This window comes from Pagrus major, chromosome 13, assembly GCF_040436345.1.
Source record: "Pagrus major chromosome 13, Pma_NU_1.0".
NCBI classification, from domain to species: Eukaryota; Metazoa; Chordata; class Actinopteri; order Spariformes; family Sparidae; genus Pagrus; species Pagrus major.
The window spans coordinates 14,488,741-14,506,591 of record NC_133227.1 but is presented as its reverse complement, the minus strand read 5'-3'; the positions used below and the strand labels follow the sequence as shown (position 1 = coordinate 14,506,591).

General features: G+C 40.9%; 1 protein-coding gene and 1 long non-coding RNA gene across 2 annotated transcripts in view; one reads left to right on the top strand and one right to left on the bottom strand.

Moving 5' to 3' along the window:
- Positions 1 to 17,851, bottom strand: part of LOC141007259 (protein turtle homolog B-like) — a 149,862-nt gene that overhangs the window by 3,205 nt on the left and 128,806 nt on the right. The window contains exons 19-20 of the mRNA XM_073479608.1: positions 12,684 to 14,321; positions 6,676 to 6,803 (exon numbers count right to left, since the gene is read on the bottom strand). Coding sequence (XP_073335709.1) covers positions 6,676 to 6,803; positions 12,684 to 14,321 — 1,766 coding nt within the window. The remainder of the gene's footprint in view (positions 1 to 6,675; positions 6,804 to 12,683; positions 14,322 to 17,851) is intronic.
- Positions 1 to 17,851, top strand: part of LOC141007263 (uncharacterized) — a 40,956-nt gene that overhangs the window by 14,134 nt on the left and 8,971 nt on the right. The window lies entirely within an intron of this gene.

Genomic DNA, 17,851 nt, shown 5'->3' with positions numbered 1-17,851 from the left:
AATTAACAAAAAACAGAAATCCTACTTATAGGACCAGGTAAGGAAAGACAGAGACTTGTGACAGTATTTGCTAGCTTGTCCAAACAAATTAAGACAGATGTCACAGATCTTGAAGTGACATAGATTCTGATCTTAATTTTATCAGCCATTTTAACAAGATAACAAAAATCTTTTTATCATGTCAGAACATTTATAATCATTCATACATTCATCAAAAATTAGATAATTTTTAACCCAGCACTATGCTGAAATGCTAATACATGCTTTTGTTTACAAGTTGTTCAGATTACGGTAACTCTCTTTTTACTGGTCTCCCTAAAAAATACACTAGAAAACTACAGATAATTCAGAACGCTGTTGCTAGGATCCTGACCAATTCAAAGAAAAGAGATCATATTTCCCCTGTTATTGCTTCACTCCACTGGCTACCGGTATCTTTTAGAATTGATTTTAAAGTCGTTTTAATCAACCACAAGTCCCTACATAATCTAGCTCCCTCATACATCAGTGATTGCATCTCATTTTATGTCCTATCTAGAACCCTCAGATCCTCCACTGCATTCCAAAAGTATCCCTCAAAAAATCTGGTGAAACTGCTTTCTGCCATTATGGCTCTAAATTGGGAAACAGCCTCCCTTTAGATCTTAGAACTGCAAACTCTATTGGTATTTTTAAAAAGAAGTTAAAAACCTGTCTTTTTAATTTGGCTTTTAATGTGGAATAACTATCAATTTTATTCTTTTAGTGTATTATGTAAAGACTGTTATACATGGGTTCTCTCCGGCTTCCGCTCACAATCCAAAGACATGCAAAAAAGTTCCAGTTAATCCATTACTCTAAATTGGCCATAGGTGTGAATGTGAGCGTGAATGGTTTTTTGTCCCTATATGTTAGCCTTGTGATGAACTGCCGACTTATTAAGTAAGTACTTTGGGCTGAATCTTTGCATGTAAGGTGCTATATAAATACATTTATTATTATTATTATTATTATTATCAGCCAGGCAACCTCATGGTGATGATAAGGCTCCAGGAAGTCACTGTCCTGGCCAAGACATTTTCTTGGTTTTATATTTTGGTTTATGAACTGATTAAACAAACGAGAACATTCGTGACAAGAACATTTTACTGAGTCAAATTTAATGGGGCTGGAGGTAGGTTTTTTTGTTTTTTTTTTCTTCAGGGCAGGCTAGTTGTTTGCCCCTTCATAGAATATTTGATAGGCTGAACTGTTTTCTCACTCAAATTCAATCACCACCAAATCTTTGTCTTTACACTCTATTTTGCACGTTTACTAAAAATAAAATGTATGGGATGATGTGGCAGCTCCAGTCAGAGTGGTTGCTGGAAGTGCCAGCAAAACCATTGTTATTTTCATGATACTGCATGCCTGGTGTGTGCTCTGTATTTTAGTGGTTTATTAGCAGTACATTCTCAGCTTTCCAGTGCAAGGCAGGGGCGGATTGGCCATTGGGAGTACCGGGACTTTTCCCGGTGGGCCGATCAATAATGGGCCGATGGCTGCCCGTTTTTTATTTTTTATTTGTTTATTTATTTTTTGCTGCGCCTTGCCATGGTAACTCTCCCGGCCCAGGGGCAGAGACATGCACCGGCCCACAGAGCTCCGCTGCAGCCTGCAGACACAGCAGAGGCCCATTGGCTTGTCTGTCTAAAGAATACCTGGCCCAATGGCCCTATGATAGGCTACAGAGGCCAGAAGTCCCACCGACGCATGTTCTAGACCCCCCTCGTCCAATCACCTTTAATGACAAGCAGTCATGATGAGAGAGAGAGAGTGAGAGAAACAAAAAACACCAGCACATGAAAAAACGAGAATTACAAAATGGAGAATGTGGGTAAAAAACGGAAAGGCGGAGCTGAAAAACAAAGAGACAAGAAAAAAAAGCTCTCGCGACTGACGCTGCTAAGAGCAAAACAATTTCCGAAATGTTTGCTGCGGGGGCCAGCGTGGCCGGAGCTTGCAGCAGTGATGCTGCTGCTTCAGCAGTGGGTCAGTTGGACAGTGAGGCAAGTGAGGCTCCCGCTGCCATGGTGGTGGTGCAGGAGGAGCAGGTGGAGGAAGACTTAAAGGAACTTGGGGCAGGATTTGTGAAAAAATAAACATGCATTTTAAGATTTTTAATGGTAATGGGTGATGAAGCGTTCAAAACCGAAAAGAATGAGCCCACCCACGTATCTCTCCATTGCCTTGAACAGGCTGTGTGCTGCATAATGTACTGCAATTCGGTGTCCGAATTTCCCGCGCAGTCCTGCGCACATGACGTAAGATGACGCTGAATGCGTATCCTCGACGTCTTTCGACTTGGATACGCGAAGAAGACAAGCGCGGTGGACCCAAACTAGTGTTTGGGTAGTAATGGATTCTGCTACGGCCAGCAAACGACCCACCACCACACAAAGTCCACTAAAAAGTCATACTAAGAAGAAAACGAAGGTTTTATCAGCGGCATGTCGTGAGTCGAAACGACATTACGACCTAAGCCGGGCTGGCACTCGAATTCACATCGGATACCCGTTCAACTAACGGAGGCAGCTTCAACTTGAATTGGGTCTGAAAACAGATGCTGACATGGCTCATTTCCTAGTAACCAGGTAAGAAAACATTACAGGTCATGTTTAGAGCCTGATTTGAAAATCATATGAGATCATGAGGACTCGGAGTCACCTAACGTGCAAAGTAGCGCTAGCTGCAAACATGTAACTTAGTCCACCGCTGTGTAACACTGAATAGTTACAGACTGCGCATTTTCCACAGTCCTTTAGTCTGAAACCGAATAGTTAGAAATATGTCCCTTTATATATGGGACCGAAAGCCCAACCTGTTATCCGGGAGGTGATGTTAGCAGCTGGCTGAAGCCACAGGCTAACGGTTTGTTTGTGTCTGTGTAGTAACATTAGCCGCTAACACACAGCAATCCCGTATCAGAGACGATATTTCTGTCCCTCAATATGCCGTCTTTGCTTTCGCCTGTGCCTGTCAGACTGCATCAACCGTAACAGTAAATCGCCGCGCTTGTGTGTCGCTACACACAGCGAGCCGGCTTCCCGGCTGCTTCGTGCATCAGCTGCACTGCTGTGAAGAGTTCATGCGTGCTCCCGCACTGGCTTGTCTGATGGCTGCAGTTACCCTGACGGCCGCAACGGCCGTCGTGTCACTATTGAGTCTTATTTCTTGATCCTGCCCCAAGTCCCTTTAAGCAGGTGTGTGCCTGCCACTACTCTTGGATATAGTTGCACTTTGTATTGCATTGTTATATGAGTGAGTGATAAATACACACTCTTGAATGTTAAATCCTTTCTCCAGTATCATTCTGAAGAGCAAGTGAGCAACATACTGTGTAATCATCATTTATTTTATTCAAGGCTCCAGAATATAAGGGATATTGTTCAGTATACTACTGTTATTAAGGGCTTGTGTGTTTATATGTACATCAACGGGCGAATTCAAGGTTCAAGGTTCAAGGTTCATTTATTGTCATTCAAAAACATGCTTTCACATGAACTGAGTTGGCACAGTATCTGTGTGCAGATTGTCGTGGGCCGGTCTGGACCAAAGAGTCCAGGGCCGAATTTTTGTCCCAGTCCAGGCCTGGTTCAAGGTGCTTAGTCGGACTTCTTTTCTAATTACAGTGATGTAGGCTAATCAGAATGACTGTGGCACAACAACTTGCTGTAGTAACAGTAATTATTTGCAGTGAAAAAAACAAAAACAGTCTGGATGAGAAAAGGTTTACGGAGACGCATTCAACATGGGCTTTCCATTCTTCAGCGAGAACTGTTGTCAGTTGTCTGTCAAGAGTAGTATGATATTTAACATTAGCCTCAAGGACTAGCATGTTTATCGTTGCCTGACAGCACTGTCAGCTACTCCAGGACGCCTCTCTCTCATTGGCTATTGTAGTCTATCTTGGAAAGTACAGATGGAATCATCCAGATTTTGAATCTAAGATATCAAACATGTTTGATATTTATCGGGGCGTCCCCATTGAGTCTGCAAGGGTTTAAGATAGGATCTGTACACCACTCATATTCCCAGATAATCTGGGCCGAATGTCAGTACAAACCAAGCTCCAAAACCAGATTTTATCTCTGAGTGTCGGGAGGGGTAAATCAGGATTAAATTGGCCCGAAACTCCTGTAGTGTGATTCCCGCCTTAGTGTTTCAAAGGCCTAGTTATGTGGTCTTATTTAATTCATCTTGTGATAAGTTAGGCAAAAGAATAACGTTATTGATTTAATTAAAGAACACATACATTTTGATGGTCCCTGGTGGTGGAGGTGAAACTTGTGGGTTTTAAAATCATAGAAGGTGAAGCACATTTTTATAACCATACCTTAAATGGGATATGACATTTGCTTGTTTCAGTTTACCTGTTACAAGAAGTACTAGTGAGTCACTGAAAGTTGCTGTATAGTGTCTTCTGTGGGTCAGGAAGGAGCACTTCAAGATTTGAAATAACAACCCTGATGTTGTCATAAACTGTGCCAACTTTATGAAACTGGAATGCTGAATCACCCCTTTAAAGTGACCAATTCCCAAATTAGTCTGGAACCTCTTGGTTCCTGTTTGATTGCCAAGGGACAGTATAAACGGGCACAGATCGTAATGCCTCTGGATAGAAGTGAAGATTAAGTAACTGGGATTTTTAATTCTTGCCTCAAATTTGTTCAGAAACATATTTTGGTGAACTGCTAAAGTGAAAAAAGTGAAAGTTTACTTACCGCTGCTGCCCTTCATGCAATGTAACCCTACAACTACTACTTATGCTGGAACCCCATTGGCGCACAGAACATTGCATCAAATCATAGAATGTATAAAAAGGTCAATGCATCCAACACACCCAGTATCAGATAAAGAGTTGTGATTGGCTGAAGCAAGCAAATCAGGCCATCTAGATAATGCTTGAGTTTCCACCTGCTGCACCACGGCATGTTGCAGCAGCGTCCCAGAAGTGGCTCTCAGCTCTGCTCTGTGGAGAATACACGCAGTCTTTTTTTGACGGAAGCGGACCAGCGCAATCAGCACAGAGCAGAGCGCGCCAGACAGGAAGTCAGCAAGTGGAATGGTATACAGAAGTCACGCCCCTTCTGGTGGATCCAATGGGACCTTATTTCGTAAAAACTTTGTATTGTAGTGAATGGAGAGAGACAATTTTTTTTTGTTGTGTCGTGAATTACACATGATATTTGTGAATTTAAAACATAATTTTTCAAAATGAGAAAGTTAAAAATGAGTTTGTCATAAAACTAATGATATATAAGACTGTAAAAATACGTAATTATAAAGACTACAGAGCCAACAGTTTCACTGACGTTGTCTCGTTGAACAGTCACCAAAACCTGCAACTTAAACCTTGTAGAGCTGGTCCTGTATATTAGCTTGCTTGCAGAACTAACAAACTATCCTTTTACATAACCGCAGTTATGGACAGATTTATTGAGATTTTACACCTTTGTTAATACTTTTTCTGTCTCCAGCCATGTTGGTGTTGATGACTTGTGTTGAGGGAGATGATGTCGTTCACTGAGCGGTTTAACACAAACTAGATGATATTTTACTTTATTTACGACAAACTGTGACTTTATTGCCTTGGAAAAGGATCTTTTAAATTGACAAACATCCTATGTGTAGTTCATGGCACAACTCAAATGGGATCAAAACATTATTTGTCTCTCTCCATTCACTATCATACAAAGTTTTTCCAAAATAAGGTCTCATGGCGTTCACTGGAAGGGGTGTGACTTTGGCCCTCTCTAGTGCGTCCTGTCAATTTTCGAATTAAAACACCATGTGCTGACTTGGGCTCTTCAGCACAACACAGTCATAATATTAACAATAAACACACCGAAAACAGACAAATAATGGAACAATTTAACTATGTAGCCTGCTTAACCACAGTAGAAACTCAAAAACCAAGGAGAAATGATGAAATAATCACAATCTGAGCAAGTAAACAACATCAGGCAGACATGATGCTCCGCTTCTGAAACGCTCCCATGGGGATATGAAGTCGCTGTGGATGGAACAAAACAGCACGGCAGGTAACACAGACATGCCCAGTAGAATCAAGGAGTTAGGTACACCTAAGTGCCTGATTCTTCTTCTTTTTGCTTTTGTATTTAAGATATTGTTCCAAATTGACCTGTGAAATAAGTTACTGTTACTACATTCTAAATATGAACATATAGCCTTCATGTGCTACTAAAACAAAAAATCTAACTTGATACATGTAGCCTATTTTTTTTAAAGAAGATTTGAAAATGTAAATGACAATTGTCAGGGCATAAAACCAATGAGCTGTTGATCTTTACAAATACTGACTCGATAAACCAACAATGGTATAACAGGCAGTCAGTGTCAGTGCTAAAAAAAGTTTAGAGAGAGAAAATGTAATCAAACCATGGATTTGGAGAATCATGAAACCCCAAACAAAGACATGCAGAGGAAGAAGGAATGTGAGATATTGATATTATGACAAATAAATGTGATGCATACTTTGTAGGGTTAAGAAAAAACATAGGAATACATCATTTTGAAGCAAAAAAAAAACAAACAAAAAAAAACCCCAACATTTTACCTGTGGTCATCATGATGTGGCAATTCAAAAGAAAAATCACTGTAAGAAGTGAGTACAGAGACGTTCAGGGTTCATACCTGCTTTCTTTCTGGTCTTGGAGTTATTGTTGTTCATCATCATCTTCTTGGCCTTTTTAATACGTTGGTATCTCAGTGCATCAATCCTCTCAGACCCCGAAAGGGCACTCGGCGCACCTCGACGTTTTCTGTATAAAAAGCAGAGAGAGGGGAAAACGGGTAACTCCAGGCCAAACATAACCAGTGGACTGTTTCTGCACTACGGAGCGCAACAAAACCAGAAACCCACATGGTCTCAAAACAGCACTGCTTGTGCTAAGCAAGAGGTGCAGCACGTTGCCAAAGGATCAATGTGAGACACCTAAAGAGCTGGACTCGGAAGTCCAGCATGTTTTTTGAAGAACAAATGATAAATTCTACTGTTATTAAAATATTGTGCATCATCTAGATTAACAACTAACAGTTGTGTTGAGGATAATGACTATTATGTTTCATAAAATTAGTTCATAAATCCAGATGGTAAAATAATTTATGCACCTTGAAATTTAATTGCCCGTCAGGCACAACTAAGATATTTTGCTCAAATTGATCCAAACAATCTTCCAAAGAAAAGCAAAGTGTTACACAATTCCTGAAACTATCTATTTACCTCATGATGTAAATTAGAACAGTGAGTAAAGTTTTTGAAAAGATACAACATTTAAATAGACTTGCACTGTTGGTTTCAGAGGAAAATTCTTTAAAAATTAATATTTTAAACAAAATGTAAGCAAGACTTTTCAATTGATGACATGTTTGCAGATTGTATGATTTTTTTTTCTTTAAATAATCTATTACACTCTGAAAATAACAGATGCAAATGTTTCCTTCAAGTAGAGCGTATATTTCTCAGCTGCTCATGATAGCATCTACAGACCTCCCTCCCATTCATGGAGGCACTTATGAGTTGGCAGCCCACAGATTTCTGCCACAAACACACACTTGGTTCTCTCAAGGCACAGAAAACAATTAGCATTACAGAGAGGTCATCTTCCCACCGTGGCTGCAGAGAGAAACCGATGGTTGTTAGTAGAGGGATAGAATCACAGCTGAGCAACAAAGCATCATCAATATGTATTCATAGACATGGATACTGTCTACAATGGGCTTCACCATGCTGACAGGGGGAGAGATGGCGGGAGGGGAAAATGACTACTCGGGAACAGTCACATAATGAAAAATAAGCCAAAGAAAAGCGAAGCACTAGGACAACAAATGTAACAAGAATTTATCAATATAATTGTTTCTTTTTTGAAACGGAGGAGCAATATTTAGCGATGGCATGCATGGCAGTTTGCACATGGAACACGACTTTAAAGGGGAATACATTCAAAAGCACTTCATTGGGCAGTTCACTCAAACATTGGGGTCCTCAAGCCCCCTGTGTGTCCCCCTTCTGCAAGCCCTCGGTGAAATATTTGTTCCTTGGGATAACAAGAAGTGCATAAGCTGTTTTGGCAGGACACTTGCTTCACATGGTAGTGAGAACTGTTCTGCAGTCCAAACTTACAAGTGCAATTGTATACTTAAAGTAGATGGCTTTATTCATGCTCTATACAGATGCTTTATATAGGGGATTAGGCCATGTGTCCACCAGGAATCTGCGCTTAGTTATTTGGGCTACGGAGATGCTTGCAGGAAGTGCTGGTAATGGCTCCTGCTACTGCTCTTATGCTGTTTGCTGCTGAAACTGATGCATTTCTGATAAAAGCTGGAATATTTTTCAACTTCTTTAAAGTGCTGAGAACTTTACACATGCCAAGCTTTCATCACAGCAAGAAACATGCAAGAGCATTTCTGCTTAATTCTTAATGCAAAAAAAAGAGCTGTGAATGATAGCTCCCAGTGGACACACAGCTTAATGTGACGTCATAACGCCAATCTTACAAAATATTATTTGGAGATTGGGGTCCAAAATATTTTAAATTGGTGTCATAAAATACAAGCATCTGTAAAATTTAAATGGGAGAATGTGTCACGCTTGAGGAGAATGCTAAGAAAGTTTTTAGAAAGTAATTATCTAAAAAAAAAAAATAAAAAAAAAAAGAATGGCTATGTGGACAAGTCCACATAGACTTGACATAGACTATCCTTTGCACAGTATGCCGTACCTTGTAATAATCTATATAGCACAGAAAGACACAAAACACCAAAATAAGCTGGTGATCATACCATATCATGATTTATATAATAGAAAATCAACATTACCTGGATGTATATCCAGTTCTATGACTACATGTGTGGCAATCTAATGGACTTTGCTATTGGTTACTTTATATAAAGGTACAATGCCCTTCATTATTAGAATTATTATTTGCTGGCCAAATGAGGCTGGTCCTACTGTACAAGGCACATCTTCAAACCAAGAGGGAGGAGGAGGCCAGGATTACCTGGAGAGGCTGGATGTCAGTTAAACATCTTCCTGGATGTCGGGTCCAAATAGTGAGTTGTAGGAATGGTTTGTTGAGGACTAATCACCACTCACGCTCCTTAAGCATCAAGTGGCTTACCTCAAGGTGCCAGTGTCTGACCTACAAGTATGTAGTGCACATGTTTCTCTCACAGTTGATGGCAAAGACCACAGACATCCTGAAAAAGGCTGCCACCTGAGTGTGGTGCCAGTTGTAATCCTTGACAATCTCCTCAGCAGTCAGTTCCATCTTGTAGTGGGTGAGAAAGGGGTGTTAGCCTGCCAAAATGGCTAGGCTAGAGCTGCACCCTGAGCAGCATAGGCATATAAGAAATTAGACAGGATTGAGCAGCAATTGATTCCATCCTGCAGAAGATTTCTGAATATGAGAGATGGTTTACCACTGGGCTAAAGGGAGAAAGAGGAAAGGCACACATTGACTGTATTCCTGGCATGTGCAATTCCTCTGTTTGATTGCTGGGCCATGACGATGTGTTTGGGAGCAAAAGCCATTGACAGGACCTAGGCATTTTACAGTGCATTCCATTTTTTGTTGGCTTGTAAAAAAGAGCATCAAATGGGGACATGTGAACCATGCCTTCTATATGACATGTGGCTTTGCGGTAAAGCTCATGGTATGGTCATTCACTAGCATTTCAACAGTGGAGGAGGTAGAGGGATCACTATTCATGAGCAGCTGCCTGAAACAAACCCTGGAGATAGTTGAGTGGGTAATAGTAAGTCAAACAAGTGTGGCGATCTTGCTCAAACTAGATGTCACTGAACTGGTGGGGTGGGAGAAGATAGACTTAAGCTTTGATGCGCTTGATGCTGTCTCCGGAGTGTGAGGGTGAGTGTGCCAAGAGGGACATCATTGCACCTCTTCTTGCCAGTCATCAACAACTTTTGTAGCAGGGCCTATCACAAAAGGGTTTTTGAGTATCAGTACTAGTAGTGTTTGTCTGGATGAGCGGAAGATAATGGATGGATGGACGGATGGTGTTTGTCTGTGGACCGATTTTGTCAATGTAATAGTGTCACATCCGTGCAAGATGCAGTCACAACTTTATAGGTGTGTTGTTGAGATCAAAATGAAGGGCCTAGTTCAAGAGCCGGTGTGGTTGGACCCATGACTACTGTGTAATCATGTAATAACGTAGTAATGACTAGTGACTACTCATGGTACAGAACGGCAACATGTTGACGAGTGTCATGCCTGGTGTGATCCTCTTGCTTCTCACTTTATAAAGGACAAAAGTTCAAACAGGCATCTGTAGAACATGACATGACATGCCATAATATGTCATGAGGTGTTCTTCTGGTAACAGAATATATTTTTTTGGAGTTTCAGAGGATACTGCAATTTATTACACATTGAGCACAAAAGCCACTTTATGTGCTTGTAGCTCACACGCCATCTACAGAGGCCTACAATGTCACACAATAGCATAAACAAAGCTTTAGTTGATTGTAGCTGAAGCATGTACAGTGGGCATTTTGAGCCAACACAAGAGTGGAGCAGAGGGAGCAGGTATTATCCATGATAATATGTTGTAATGGTGTTGGATTGTTACATTTGTGTTTGCTGAAGAGTTCTTCACAATGATTCAAGGCAAACTAAGGGAGACACCAATTGTCTCACACCAATTGTCTCACTCAATAATGGCATACAACTACCTAACTGGATGTGAGGTCCATTGATCTGTCTCAGGGTGCCGAGGCAGAGCCTCACTGGGGTAAATCAATAGAGAAATCAGACTGTGGCTGAGCTCACATGAAATACAATCAACCGACAGAATAATGTCAAAAAAATTCAAAAATATTGGACATTTTCTTGGGACTTGCACCTGCATTTGACTTTTGGCCATGACACACAACTGTATACTGTGTGGTATATCTCTAGATGAAAGGTGTTGGTGTGTCGAAACATGTCTGAAGCTTGGAATCATTCAGATAAAGTGTAGTCCAGTTTGGCCACGTACAGATGTGTTATTTGGTTTTTGCACCAAATACTATCTTCTAATTTATTACATTCCATTTGGTGACCTTTGCTGAACTAATTTTTTGAGAAATTAACCAAGTAATCAATAAGTGCTGGAAGAAATATATTAAATTGATAAGGCTGATAAAATAACTATTGTCTATCGATCAAAAAAATTTCATGTGAATGTGGTCAGTTAGCAAACCACTCAAGCATGAAATAATGTTGGTGATACATCTGTGACCTAATCTATTTCTTCAACTAACAGATGGCATATGCATATCAGTCTGAATGCATAATATACTGAAGACTGCAGAACTTAAAATGCATAGCTACTTTGAGAAAAAGGAAAAAGAAAGAACCGAAATAAACTACACGTGTTGACTGAAGGAAGGAACAAATCAAACAAAGACTCAAAGTCTTGTATTCCCCTTTAAAGGACGAGGTGATCAAAAAAGTCCCACCTGCTAACCCCCCCCTTTCAGACATGGATCCAACCCTTACCTATTGCGGTGTAGAGGACCTGGTCACAACAACGCTGCCCAGATAGCTGAGATCAATCAAAAACAAAGCAGGTAAGACTCCAGGAGCCATCAAGAACCACCATACTGCCCCTAATTCATAATGATGGAGACATTGCAGTACATGAGAAGCGGACAGGCCCTGTGACACACTTTGCCCAACAACCTCTCCTTGGTAGCCAGACCTGGGAGTGTCCTGGGGGCAATTAAGGGGGTTGGGGAGAGGAGGATTACAGAAAAGGAAGGGGAAGTAGGATAGGAAAAAATCTGAGAGGTTGGAAGGAAAAGGAGAATTGGTCATGCAGTTAGGTGACTAAGGCCGAGGATGGGCCGCAGGGCCTGCCAAGATGAACTCTTCTTAAAGCATCCCTCCGCATGATAAAGGCATCTTCAAAGGCTTGGAGCTAGACATAACAATGGGTGTTTGTTTTGTCTGGGGAATCAATTTGATGAATATTATGGGATTCCTCCTGTTAGGTGAAAGCAGGGTAACGCATGATAAAGATGGAAAAACATGGATCCAGTGGTGATGTCTGTAAATTCCCAGGCTTTTAGGGGCTTGTGCCAAATAAATTTCACAGTGCACTGGCAATAGCATTTTTATCAGAATGGACTGTAGCCCCAAAAGGTCTGAAATGTAATCTGTGAAGCAAATGCATATTCTTGTCAACTCAACAAATTATCTGTTTCATAATTAATACTTTTTTGTTCTTTCACTTGATAATGAAATGTAATTGTCAATGTGATAATTTTGGAACAATGCTTCACAGATTTAATGGGTGAATACCTCTAACTTGATGTCTGACATGAAAAGCAGCCTTGACCAAATTGACTAAACTTAAAAGTTTCTCATCAAGCTCATCAAATGAATCATCACAATGGCTTTCCTTCAACCAAATAGTTGTCATTTCTGACATAAAAGTGTTAACAAATGAAAAAAAAAGGATAAACTAAACTTCAGAAGTAATTTGCCACAGAGATGATTTAAAAATCGATGATGGATATTAGACAGCACTTTAGTAACCAAAATGTCAGAGCAACTTCACACATTAAAAGCATTATGGGTTGGGGCAGATGACGCGAACGGTATCCCTCTCTGCATGCCTAATGCACCTACCCTGAAGCTGACAACTGGGGTGGAGAGGGCTCAGATGGAAGGATCTCCTCCTCAGTCCTCCTCTGAGATGGCATCTGCCCAAATATGTTGCTGCTTTCCATGGGGGGTGACGGGGACTGGGAAGCTGGGTAGCTGGTTGCAGAGGTGGCAAAGGCCATGTGGGAACGGTAGCTGGGACTGGCTCTCCTGCTTCCCTGGCCTTGGGCAGGTGAGGAGGAGGGGGAAGATCTCCTTGAGAAGCTGGCTGTGGAAGGAGGGAGGAGGGTAATCTCAGACATCTCTGGGGGTATGGGAGGTTGAGCAAAGCTGGGACGTGGCCGGGGACGTACTACAATCTCTGGGGAGCCCTCATGAGAACTAAGAGGGCTTTGGGTGAGGGGTGAGAGTCGAGAGGGCTGGAGAACCACCTGATGCATGCCGGAATCCATCCTACGAGCCTGTCTGGGACTGAAACGAGGGGCGGTTTCAAACCATCGTGTGTCCAGGCTACTGAATGTGCTAGGGACAATATGGGCCATTGGATCGGTGTAAGGCAAAACCGGCACACCCATACCGTGGCTTGCGTGTCTTAGCTGCCCTATATGTGCCTCTTGCATAGCTAAATGCTTGGCTGGAGAGCCACGAGGCTTGGCCTTGCTGGGAGACTTGCTTGAGTGGCTCTTTGGGGCCTCCAGTGGCAGGACAGCTGGGTAAGTAGGCATTGGAAGGGAGGAAGGCTGGAAAGCACTCAGGGGAAGTACATGAGGTGGAGGAGGATAGGGGGAGTCGTGGCGGAGATGCAAAGGGTGATGTGGGGGAAAAATGAATTGGGGCCCCTCCAGACTTGCAAAGGTAAAATCCAGTCCCTGCCAGATCTCCGGTGAACGAGAGGAAGATGTGAGTGTCAGAGGAAGTGGAAAACCAGAGACAGCATATTGTGGGAAATCACCCTCCCCCATTTCTTCAGGAATCATGGGGTGACCAAAAGGACCTTCAGCAAGGTATGGAGGGGAGGACATGACAGAGCTGAGTGGGCTAGTATCAGGCATGTAAAAAGGAGGTGGGGGATCATGATCCCCAGGGTGGCCTAGATAGCCATAGAAGGCCCTGTGATGGAGAGAGCCTCGGATCTGCCCTGTGGCCTGGAGCCGACTACTCTCCATGATGGTCATACCTTCGAAGGGCCTTTGGAAACGAGGGCTGTAGGCTGGAGGTTGCAGGTAGGATTCCTGACTGGAGATGGGGGAAATCTGGTGAGGCCGAAGGGGGGCCATAACTGGTGGCAGAGGCCTGGGATCATCATTCTCTTCGTCTGACTGCCGGAATTCAGGATAGAGGTCTGATTCTTCCACAAAGGGGAAGCCCTCAATTCGCCGGGGCTTGATAGACATTTCTGCGTCAGTGGGATCGATGACAAAGCGTCCATCTGGGCCTCGGCTGATGAGTTCAATGGGTGTTGTTGCTTCAGCTTCATGCTTGGAGATAGTGTACTTCTTGCTTGTTATTGCTCTTTTGGTCTTCATGTATAAAGACAATTCCTCCTTCTTCCCTGGACTTGGGGGTGGTTTCTTCCCACGCTGGTCATGACTATCTTCAGATGATTCTGATGGGGATGCCTTTGAACGAATGCTCTCTGGGCTCACCTTTCCTGAAGATGACCTGCAGAAAGGAGTACAGAGGAAGTGAATAATTGAAAATATATTCAATTCAAAATCCAGTAGTCTGTGCAAAGCAAAGCTTTGCTGGTGGTTCTGAAGACGAATCCAGCTAAAACAACATTAAACAAAATGACAACACACCTAACACAAGGAGATGAGTAATAAAAGCAAATCTGTAATAAACAACATCAATGACAGGATTATGACTGCTACTTTAAAACACCTTTTGACTCATTATTGAACAAAGGTATATGTGTATTTTCTGTTACACTACTGAAAAAAGTGAGGGTTAAAAGTGTAGATGCAGAGGTTTAGTGACACGAGAGCTTTTTTTGTGATGTTTTGTTTGTCAAAGTCAGGAAGGTGCACACAAGGAGGGGATATCACACAGAGTAAATTATACAATAAACGGACCTGTGTGAATCTCTAACATATAGTAATTCCATGCATAATTCCATTTGAAAGAATTGAGAAATAATATGACAACAACAAACTGGTGTGTTAGTACCCACAGAGGGGGTTGCTATTTGAATTGAAAGGTACAAGGTAAGGACGACATTTTCAAGTTTGTCTTTGTACAACACCTCTGATTTAAAAATTTAATTAGACTATTATTATAAAGAACAACAAGCCTCTGGAAACTTGGCTTCAAATTGTTACTCAAAACAATTTCTCACTAAATTACATTACATTTAATTACATTACATTACAGATACATCTATTATTCATGAAAATTAACAAAATTAAAATAAATCTTCTCATAATATTTTATTGAAAGGCCCTTGACACATGTTGGCCAATGTCTAGGCTGTTTGAGCATCTGTGGCCCCAGTTTTTGTGGTGTGTCCCGCACCCTTGGCACTAATTGGTAACTTGTCGGCGGCTTTTCGTCCAATTGGCTCATTGGTGAGAGAAATCACCCTGATTGGCTGTTCAACCAAGTGAAGCAGTGCACAAAAAGAGTAGTAGTAGATCATGTAGAATCCATGATTTAACCCATTTAGTGCAGTTTCTTCTTATTTTTTGCGTCCGCCTCTATGCCAGTGACATTTGCAACTTTTTCCTGAGTCTTTCAGTTTCAGTTTTTGACTGAGGATTACAGATTACAAATCCTGATTGGTGCCCAGAAGCAAGTGACATTACATTTTTCTAACAGAATGCCAACCATTTCAAAGCAGTGAGAAAAGCACAGAGAAAAAAGAAATGTATCCTCCAATGAAATAAGCTAAACTCTTCAGAAAATATTGTGTTCATCTAGGACCCCAGCGCTCACAGTCAGGAGGTGGTTGAGAAAATGGATTACCAGAGCCTTTAAGGGTGTTCCCATTTCTACTGGTTGAACAGTGTAGGATTTATAGCACTTTTTAGACATCGTTCCCCTAAAATTAATAGTTCCAAAAAATTAAAGGGGTACATATGAATTTAAATACCTTCAATCTAAAGTTGAAAGTGAGCAATACTCCATACTACACACATTTAATTGCTGTATTAGAAAAGTTACAATTACATCCTTTGCAACCTCTATTAGTGTCATGTCCACTACTTAATGCTTGAGGTGAATATGTTGAGATGCTTAGGATGTAAATTGTAAATGGACTGCAAAGGATGTACATTTGGGAGACACGCTTGGAAGAAACAGCTTCCTGGACCACTTCAGGGCCAAAAGGCAAATATCCATGACAGCTTACTGACAGTATAAATCTGTCAAAACCAGGTCAAAGGAGGGTCTGAACAAAAGCTAGTTAAGATGGCCCAATTGGAAATACTGCCTTTTTGTGTAACCAGCACCAATTCTGGGGATATCAAAAGACTTCAGAGTATCAAAGACAAATCCAGGCAATGACGGAGGGTTATATAAATTGTATTTGGGAACCTGACCAATACCAAACACACTTTAAAGTACATGATGTGAAATTTTATTCTTCTTTAGTGAAATATTTTTGTCAATGACTATAACATGTCTTTTTACAGGAAGGAGGAAAGGAAAAACATGAATTTGTTTTAAAGCCACAATTACTTTATTTTCTTAAGAATGAAACATATGGCCAATCCTCAGCGTAATAACAAAAGCTTGTGCTTATAATGACCATGCTACAAATAGTATTTTAAAGGCAACTGCCAATGAAAAGCCCTGTTACATATGATATATATTTCATGTTTGTTTCCAGGGTGTAATACCTTCTCAGATATGGTTTCTGTTAAAAGTCACATCTGCTTCATTAAGATAAAGAGACAAATAATAGTAAAATCCTATATGTTGTAGCTTGCTGTCATAACCTGCAGTGACAATATACATGCAATATAACTGAAGCACATACTGTACATCACAACAGCTATGCTTGTCTGAATAGGTGCTCCCTATTTTGTGTTAACATACAATGTAACAATCATCATATAATTTAATTATTATTTTTTGTTATCTTTTGTAGATTTGACGATTATTCCTATTACTCCGATTATTATTGGTTACAATACTATCTTAATCATCAACTTCAAGAATTGTTTTGAGACAACCATGGGCTTGTTTTAAAGCTTTCTGATTACCTTTATTTGTAATACCATGTAAAATATGTTGTTGAGTTGTCTGATGATGCATCATGTCACTGTTTCTCTCAAGAAAAACAGTGACTATGACCAAAAGGAATATTGGTCAAAAGTATAAAATGCAGGCTGTATAATCTGAATGTTCTCTTCATGTTGTTAGTAAACATTACAGTGCGAAATACTGCTGATGCTCTTTAAGCATCTCTCTTCTGGATGTATCATTAAAAAAGAAAATTAAGGGCAAAACGGCAAATACTGCCTCATAATCTGATGCAGATTCAGTGATTACTGCTGCTGTAGACCCCTCAATTTTACCATGATCATTATACAATTATATGTATATAATACTGAGTATGTTTTTTTATACCCTTACACATGTCACACACTGTCATGATCAGCAGTTGGCACTGATGCTGTCATGTTTACGAGCTAAAAATACAGATTGACAGTACAAACATTTGACTTCCATTTAACGCAACAAGGTAGATTGACAGGAGGAGTGAAGAAAAGATGTAACTGTGACTGCAACAGGGATAAGAATGGAACAGTGGTGAAGTCTATCAATTCGGAAATGTAAAAAAGAAAGTGTCATGTCACTTGGAGGTGAACAGTGGTTTAAAAGAGTGAGCAAAGACACAGAGTCACATATAGCTCAACCCACAGAAATACTCACAAAGCATAAACAGAGTGCTGTGCACAATGCAGAAAGCCGGAATTATGTAAAAGGAATTGTTCCACATTTTGGAAATAAGCTGATTTGCTTTATTGGTGAGAATTATGGGAGGATTGATATCACTGTCACACCTACATTGTAAACATAAAAAGGTTGCAGCCAGCAGCCAGTTAGCTTAGTATCAAGACTGGAAACAAATCAAAGGAGCTAGCCTAGCCGAGCTGTACCTATACCAGCTACTCTTAACTTGACTAATTAACACATGTTGGTTTAATCAATACAAAAATTGAAGTGTAATGACAACAATTCACCAT